General features: G+C 39.0%; 1 protein-coding gene across 4 annotated transcripts in view; it reads left to right on the top strand.

The window, feature by feature from the left end:
• Window positions 1–9,441, top strand: part of CFAP44 (cilia and flagella associated protein 44) — a 151,455-nt gene that overhangs the window by 98,639 nt on the left and 43,375 nt on the right. For all 4 annotated transcript variants that reach the window (XM_017858549.1, XM_017858550.1, XM_017858552.1 and 1 more), the window contains one exon: window positions 1,118–1,292. In XM_017858549.1, coding sequence (XP_017714038.1) covers window positions 1,118–1,292 — 175 coding nt within the window. The remainder of the gene's footprint in view (window positions 1–1,117; window positions 1,293–9,441) is intronic.

Genomic DNA, 9,441 nt, shown 5'->3' with positions numbered 1-9,441 from the left:
TTTTTTTTTTTGAGACAGAGTTTCTCTCTGTCTCCCAGGTTGGAGTGAAGTGGTCCAATCTTGGCTCACTGCAACCTCCGCCTCCCAGGTTCAAGCAATTCTGGTACTTCAGCCTCCTGAGTAACTGGGTTTATACCCAGCTAATTGTGTGTGTGTGTGTGTGTGTGTGTGTGTGTGTGTGTGTGTGTGTGTGTTTTTAGAGAGATGGGGGTTTCACTGTGCCCAGGCTGGTCTTGAACTCCTGAGCTCAGGCAATCTGCCTACTTTGGCCTTCCAAAGTGATAAGATTATAGGAGTGAGTCACCAGGCCTGGCCATAAAGCCAATAATTTTTAAATTATTTATTTGACTGTGTTTCTGACAAGTTTTTTAGTTGGCTTCAGAGCACTTCAGTTGGTGTGTGCCACCTCAAATTGTATGTATCGAATTGGACTTACTTGATTTTTCTCCTTTTCCCTGCCATCATGTCACAAACACTCTTTCCCAACATATTAGTGGTCCACCATCATTTATCTTGTTCTCTAATTGTTTAACATATGTCTTATCTTGCCAACTTTTAATAAGGTTTTTAAAAGCAAAAAATGTGACTTAGATCTTTTTATTTTGGCATTCCACAGTACTTATTGTGGGGTTGAATTCATAGTAGTTGGTCAATAAATATATTTTTGGTTTTGTTTTGTTTTGTTTTGTATGAGACAGAGTCTCGCTCTGTTCCCCAGGCTGAAGTGCAGTGGCAAGATTTCAGCTTACTGCAACCTCTGCCTCCTGGGTTCAAGCAATTCTCCTGCTTCAGCCTCCCAAGTAGCTGAGAGTATAGGAACACACCACCATGGCTGGCTAATTTTTGTATTTTTAGTAGAGATCGGGTTTCACCACATTGCCCAGGCTAGTCTCAAACTCTTGACCTCTAGTGATCCACCTGCTTCAGCCTCCCAAAGTGCTGGGATTACAGGCGTGAGCCACCACACCTAGTGCTCAATAAATACTTTGATTTACGAATTCAATATATTCTCTGCACTTTTTTTTTTTTTTTTTTAATGCAGCAGGTTAAAACAGTATCTGAGAGTTTTGTTTTGTTTTATGTCTCAAAAGGCTGAAAATGTTGATTCTCTGTATAGGTGGGAGCATTGCCATACAAGAAGAATCAATAATAGAAAAAGGGAAGAAATTTCGGCCTAAAACCCTAAGTGAAATTATGGTGGAAAATCAAATCGAGAAAACAAGAAAACTTATATTGAAAGCTGAAAGGGCACAACTAAAGATTCAACAGCGAAAAAAAGAATGGGAGGAACTGTGAGTTTTTTTAACCTAAACTCTTATCTTTTTAATATGTGAGTCCCAAAATAATATATCTTAAAAATCTTTATATTTATTGACATTGTTATCATTTAATTTCAAAAGTGAAAACAATAAAAACAGAGAAGGAAATATTATAAACAGGTCAACTGGAGCTTTTAGGGTGGTGATACCTTGGTAGAACTTCTATAATCCTTAGAGTTTCCAGTCCAGGAATTCCATTTTGCTAATAATACTTATAGTCAGAATGATTTTTAAGAATTAAGAAATGCTTTTCTATCTCAAAATCATAAACATATTCTCCTGTATGTTCTTCTAACATCTTATAGTTTTGACTCTTACCTTTATCTTTAACCATCTGAAGTTAATTTCTTTCTTTTTTAAAGATATCTGGTATTGATATGGGAGTGCTGGGAAGGGAAAGGATTGGTCCTTTTAAATTATATGGAAGGGAGGAAGGGAAGTGCTGGGTAGAGAAAGGAGGGGTCCCTGGCTAGAGCTCCACCCCCACGGACCTAGGTGAGGACAGGCATTTCCTGCCCAAATGTTGCATTTCCCAAGACCACCCTGGCCTGCCATGCCCCCATCCTGGGCCTATTAAAACCTGAGACTATAGCAGGCAGACACAGGAGTGGCTGGACATCATAAGGGACACATTGGCAGACCACACAAGTAACTGGTCATCAAGAGCATGCTGACAGGCATCAACAGATGCCGGCAGGCCATTGACCAGTGGGACAAGGCAGAGTTTGGCGGGACAGTTGGGCTGGGGCTGCCGAGTGGCCCAAATCCAGGGAAAAACCATCTCCCTTCTGGTTCTTCCATTGGGGGAGAGCTACTTCCACTCAATAAAAATTTGCACTCATTCTCCAAGCCCACATGTGATCCAATTCTTCCAGTACACCAAGGCAAGAAACCCCGGGATACAGAAATCCATCTGTCTTTGTGATAAGGAAGGGAGTCCAATTGAGCTGGTTAACACAGGCTGCCTATAGACAACAAACTAAGAGAGCACCCTGTAACACATGCCGACTGGGGCTTTAGCTATAAACATTCACCCCTAGACACTGCCATGGGGTTGGAGCCCCACAGCCTGCCGGTCTATATGCTCCCCTAGAGGTTTGAGCAATGGGGTACTGAAGAAGCGAGCCACACCCCCATTGCACACCCTGCGAGGGGGACAAGGGAACCTTTCCCATTTCAACTGGGGACTCGTCTGGGATTGTGGAAGGTGAGTGTGAGTGAATGCCAAACTTTTGGGTCTGCCTCTCTTTCAAAACCCTGCCACCTTTCTCTTTCCTGCAGGTAAAAGGCTCTGTTTCTCTTCACTGAGTTTAAAAAACTCCACCCTAACTGGGAGGTCGAAACCCCTAGACTTTGTCTCTTTTCTGTCTTTGAAATGGCTCTTATCTCTTTTGTATAATGTTAGGAGTTTTGCTACAGGCTGTGGAAATGTTACTAAGCAAAATGAGCATTAAGCTCAGCCTCCAAAGGTGAAAATCAGACCAACTGTTCCTAGAGATGCCATGTATGTCTCCACTTTGACAGCTGCAGGCGTACATGGCTCAGGGCACCTCTCCTTACCCTTTTTCCTCCCAGCTTGGGCACCTGGGCATGCCCACAGCAGGCCAGGGTCGAGCCCAACAGTCATGAGCAAGGCAGGAGAAAGCTATGATGGTAACTGCAACCCCACAGGGCCAATGGACATGTGCTTCTCACCCACCACGCCAATGGAACCTCTCCTCCCCTGGCCAAGGAATTCAACCTAGTCTGAACTGGGGGAAAGATAGAAAGGCCCAGTTGTACTAAGCAAGGAGTTCTTCTCCCAGACTCTCTCCTCTTTTTGCCCCTTAAACTGTTTTTCTCTTTTATTCCATATCTAAGTGAGAGGGCTCTCCCTAGCTCTGTTTCTGATAAGAAAGTTAACAGGAATGTCCCCTGCTGGCTGAGAACTGCAGATTTGGCAAGACACATTTGAGACACTCTAAATAGATACAAACAGCCTCTAAAATACTTTTTCAGTCCCAACCTTGATTCTAAGCTTCAGGCTGAGGCCCTAGAAAGAAAAACCTAGTCTGAGAGATCCAAAGCCAGTCAACAGGCACAATGTAAAGCAGGACCAATTCCTGCCGACTAAACCTCCCACCCCATGGAAGGAGACCATGCTTCATGGCATAAACAGACCCAGGGAACTCAGTTTTCCGACAGCAGGGAGAAATGGATGCGTAGGTGAGGGTGGTTAACTACTATTCTCCAGGTTTTCCCTGCTTCATGGGTACATACTGCAGTGGTACCTATGGCCAGCTCAGGGATAAGGGGTGGAAAGTGAAAGGAGGATGCTTGCTTTCTGTCTCCATCACACCCTGAGTTTTCACTGAAAGAAGGAAAGGAATGAGGGATGTCTCTATTCCCTGTCTTTCAGAATGGGCAACCAGTTCTCTTCACCACTCCCAGCTTATACTCCTCTGGAGTGTATCCTGAACCACTGGACTGTTTGGCCCTCAGAATCTGGAGGAAAAACCCCTCATAGCCCTCTGCACAAGGGTTTGGCCAAATTGTGATTTACAGGAAGAATGGCTTGGCCTCAGGAAGGAACCATTCATTTTTATAACATTCAGCAGTTGGACTTTTTCTGTGGATGTGAGGACAGACGGTCTGAAGCCCCATATGTGCAGGCTTTCTATAACTTGCAAGGCAATCCAGACTTGCCAACAGTGTAGGATTGATCGAGCCCTCCTGTTGGCCATCTCAGGTTGCAAGGGGTAAGCCTAGGGAATTAAAGATATGACTCCCAGAGGCACCCCCAGCAGAGGAGTGAGCTCCCTCCAGCCTTGCTCCTCCAGATCCACCCCAACCTCCTTATCCAGCTTCAGCCCCTCACTTGCCCTCTCCTAGAAATCCTCACCCTAAACAAGCCCCAGTCTCACTCTTGCCCCTCCAACAGATACCCAGTGAATTTGGGCCCAGTAAGGCCAAGGTCCCCATCTCCCTACAGGACTTAATGCAAATTAAGAGAGATCTTGGCAACTTTGCAGATGACCCTGAGAGACTTTCCAGAATTTCACCCAAATGTTTGAATGCTCCTGGAGAGATGTTATGTTACTTTTCGATCAGACCCTGACAGACACTGAGAAGCAGTCTGCTCTGCAAGCAGCAGAGAGATTTGGGGATTAAAAAAAAATCTGATATGAGGTAGTTTCACGTGACAAGCACGTTTTCATTGGTTTATTTGCCATCTATATATTTTTGGTGACATGGCCCTTCGTGTCTTTCTCTCACATATGAATAGGATTGTTCTCCCTTTTACTGTTGAGATTTTAGACTTCTTTTTATATTCTAGATACTAGTCCTGGATGTGTACTATATGCTAGTTGGATATATAGTTTACAAATATTTTATCTTAGTCTCTTAATCTGTAGCTTATCTTTTCATTCCCTTAACAGAGTTTGTTCTTTCTTTCTTTTTTTTTTTTTTTTTTTTTTTTTTTTTTTTTTTGAGACAGAATCTCATGTGTTGCCCAGGCTGGCGTGCAGTGGCACAATCTTGGCTCACTGCAAACTCCGTCTCCTGGGTTCAAATGATCCTCCTGCCTCAGCCTCCCAAGTAGCTGGGATTACAAACATGTGCCACCATGCCCCACTAACTTTTGCAATTTTTTTTAGTAGAGACAGGGTATCATCATGCTGTCCAGGCTGGTTTGGAACCCTTGACCTCAAGTGATCTACCTTCCCTGGCCTCCCAAAGTGCTGGGATTACAGGTGTGAACCACTGCACTTGGCCTCCCTTAACAGAGTTTGTCACAGAGCAACAGCTTTTAATTTAGTTGATGTTCAGTTTATCATTTTTCCTTATATAAATCTTGATTTTGATGTCAGGTCTAAGAACTCTGCCTAGCCCTAGGTCCTAAATATTTTATCCTATTTTGTTTAAACATTTTGTAGTTTTCTTTTATATTTAAGCTAATTTTTAAATAAGGTATCAGACTTAGGTTGAGATTTGTTTGTTTTTTTCTTACAGATGTCCAATTACTCTAGCATTTTTGCTGAAAAGACATTTCCTCCATTGAATTCCTTTTGCATCTTTGTCAGAAATCATTTGGACATATTTGTGTGGGTCTATTTCTGGGTTTACTTTCAAGTCTGTTGATCTATATATCTATCCTCTTACCAACACTACATTGTCTTGATTCATGTATCTATATAATAGATCTTGAAATCTGGTAGAGTGATTCCTCTCATTTTATTTTCAAAATTATTTTAGACATTATAATTACTTTTCTTTCCATATAAATTTCAGAAAATCTTGTTTATATGTATAGAAAATCTTGCCATAATTTCAAAAAGAATTATGTTAAAGCAGTGTATTAATTTGGAGATAATTTTTATCTTTATTGTGTTGAGTCTTCTAATCCATGGACATGGTATGACTTTCCATTTATTTAGATCTTTGATTTCTTTCATCAGTGTTTTGCTGTTTTCAGCATAAAAAGTTCTGTTCATGTTTTGTTAGATTTGCATGTAAGCATTTCTTTTTTGAGCAATTTTAAATACTATTGTGTTTTTAATATTGGTGTCTATGTGTTCACATTCACTGCTAGTATAGAAATACAATTGATTTTTGTATGTTTATCTAGTATCCTGTGACCTTTCTGAACTGTCTCAGTTGTAAGAGTTTTTTTGGTAGGTTTCTTGATATTTTATGTGTAGACAACCATGCCATTTGGAAACAAGGGCAGTTTTATTTCTAATCTGTTTGCATCTTATTTCCTTTTGTTATTGCACTGGCTAGAACTTCCAGTACTATATTGAAATACAGTGGGAAGAACTAGCATCCACACTTTGTTCCTTATCTTGGAAAGCATTCAGTGTTTAAATAATATAACTGTTTCCATCTTTTACCTCAACCTACCTATACTTTTATATTTGAAGTTAGTGTCTTCACTAACTTCACTAGGCAACATACAATTGGGTCATGTTTTTAAATCCACACTGCCCGTTTCTGTCATTCAATGGTATATTTAGACCATTTATGTTTAAGGTACTTATGTATATTTAGGGCTTACATCTGCTATTCTGTATTTTGTTTTCTGTTTGTTCTATGTTTTGGATTTCTGTTTGCTTTCTTCTGCTTTACTAAGGAATTTGTCAATGAATCCATCTGTAAGTATTCTTTGAGGGATAGTTTTAAATTCAAATTTAAAATTTTTGTTGTTACAGTACTATCCAGATGTTCTATTTCTTCTTGAGTCAGTTTTTATAATTTGTGTCTTTGCAGAAATTTGTGCGTTTCATCTAAGTTGTTAATTTTATTGGCATGAAGTAGTTTATATTATTCCCTTATATTTAATTTCTGTAGTATCTGTTTTGATGCCCTCTGTTTTATTTACATTGTTAATTTTTATATTATCTCTTTTTCTTCATCATTCCAGCTAGTGATTTACCCACATTATAGATCTTTTCAAAGAACTAGCTTTTGGTCATAGATTTTAAAATATTGTTTGGTCTGCTTTCTCTGTCATTGATTTACTATTATTTTTATAATTTCTTCCCTTCTAGTTAACTTAGGTTTAATTAGCTTTTAGGTTCTTGCTTCTTAGTGTGTAAACTTGTGTATAAGTTTTGATTCTATGCCCTTCTTCCTTTGTAATATAAACATTTAAACTATAAATTTCCTCCTAAGCATTGAGTTAGCTGCATTATACATTTTCATATGGTAGATATTAATTATCACGTAGTCCAAAGTATTTCTAATATCCCTTGTGATTACTTCCTTGACTTGCAGTTTCCAAAGATTTGGAGTTTAAAAAATATCTTCCTAAATTAGATTTCTAATTTAGTTGTTTGTGGTAATAGAAAATAGTCTGTATAATTTAAGTTTTTAAAGATTTATGGAGAACTATGTTATGGTCCTGCATATACAGTCTGTCAACATAAAAGTTCAATACGTGCTTGAAAAGAATATGCTTTCTTGCATTGCTTGGTGTAGTGTTCTATAAATGTTAATTAGGACAAGATGATTAATAATGTTTTCATATCTTCTATGCCTTTTGTCTTTGAAGGCATGATTTTTTAATGGTTATTCTTGAATGTCCTCTGTACTCAACAAGGTCTCTCTAGTTGGTGGGAACATGAGTGATTCCCAGCTATGTGTAAACTATGAGAATTATTTGTTCTACAGTTTCCCAGTAATTGTACTTTTCCCAGGAGTTGTTCTTTGCCCAGCTTCATGGTGGTTCACATTGCACATGTACAGATTAATACTCAGCCAAAATGTTAAGGTTCTATGTAGATTTCCAGAGACATTTCTTTGTGTACCTCTGATATTCTTTTCCACAAATTTCTTAGCACCAAATTTGGCCTCCCTGTACTCTAATCTCTGTCTCCTCTGTCAGTGAGTTCCCTGGGCTGTATTTGGGATCCTGATCCTACCCCACAGGCTGGTAATTTCCTCTATGCGGCAGCCAGGAGATAATAAGGATCATGTCTTTTTACTTTTCTCAAGAATTACAGTTTTGTACTCTTTATTTTCAATGTCTGAACATAATTGTTTCACTTATTTTTATTCAGTTTTCTGGTTGTTTATATTATGAGGATAATAATGGGCCCTGTTACTTTCACATGGCCAGAGGCAGAAGTAGCTCTTCTCTTCCCTTCCCTTCCTTTTTCTTTCCTTCTTTTTTCTTTCTTTCCTTTCCTTTTTCCCTTTCTCCTTTCTTTTCTTTAAAATAGTGATCCTTCATTTTAGTGCAGTTTTACACAAATAAATGATTGTCAGTTAATACAATAGATAGTATGGGTTTCCTATGAGAGCTACGTATACATGCTCATATTGGCTAGTAGACTTTACTTTAAAAAATCAGACAGGTATGTTGGGATCTCCCAGTGAAGGGCCTTTTATTAGTACCAAGGTATTATGATAGCCCATACCTTTAGATACCTTAGTACTTCCAAAGCAGAGAGTTCAGTTTCTGTAGAAAGTATTCTTTGATTTTAGTCTGGATATAAAGATTGCCACTGTTTTGTATGTATGCAGGTGGGAAAGTTTAGGAGGGCCCAACTGGTTTAAGCATTTTTTTAATCCTTTAATTAATTTTGCTAAATATATCTAGCATTCCATTCTATACTTGCCCTGTTTGTGCTTGGAGCATTCTAGGGACTTCACCAAGAAGATAATATTCAATCCTTTTTGTGGCCTTATCTTGTGGGTATTCTGGGCTATAGTTTGGTCTGGTTTATTCATTGATATAATTTCATCATCTTTTTGTCTTCCAGAAATGGATCAGTGTCGCTGGTTTGCTCATGGCTTTCTATTCCATTCTTAGATTTCTGATAATTTACAACTTTTTGTACTTCTATACTGTCATTTTCATGGAATTTGGGTACAGAGGGAGAGGCAAATATGTATGCTCATGCTATCATCTTAAACTAGATACCTTTTCTGAAAATTTTACAGCAAGCACTTATGCAATTACAAAGTTTAATTGTCCAGGCATGATGGCTCACGACTATAATCCCATCTCATTGGGAGGCTGAGGCAGGCAGATCACGAGGTCAGGAGATTGAGACCATCCTGGCCAACATGATGAAACCCTGTCCCCTGTCTCTACTAAAAATACACAAATTAGCTGGGTGTGGTGGCACATGTCTGTAGTCCCAGCTGCTTGGGAGGCTGAGGCAGGAGAATCACTTGAACCTGGGAGGTGGAGGTTGCAGTGAGCCGAGATTGTACCACTCACTCCAGCCAGGCAACAGAGTGAGACTCCATCTCAAAAAAAACAAAAAAAAAAAGTTTAATTAACTTTGTAGTCATTAAAAAACCCACCTAATTTCCAAGACGTAATTTATATCAAGAGAATAAGTAACAACGTTAATATGAATTACTTAGAAGTGAACCAAAGCCTACCAGTAATTCAGATTATTTCAGTACAATCTAGTGATTGGTTCCTATTTATATAATTGTATATTATTTTGCTTGGGATACTTTAAAAGTAGTAATTGACTTTTTTTTTATTTTTTATTTTTTATTATACTTTAAGTTCTAGGGTACATGTGCATAACGTGCAGGTTTGTTACATATGTATACTTATGCCATGTTGGTGTGCTGCACCCATCAACTCGTCAGCACCCATCAATTCATCATTTATATC

The sequence above is a fragment of the Rhinopithecus bieti genome, unplaced genomic scaffold (genome assembly GCF_001698545.2).
Source record: "Rhinopithecus bieti isolate Rb0 unplaced genomic scaffold, ASM169854v2 scaffold_45617, whole genome shotgun sequence".
In the NCBI taxonomy this organism is placed as follows: Eukaryota; Metazoa; Chordata; class Mammalia; order Primates; family Cercopithecidae; genus Rhinopithecus; species Rhinopithecus bieti.
Note: the sequence above shows the minus strand (reverse complement) of the source record. Positions and strands in the feature narration are given on the sequence as shown.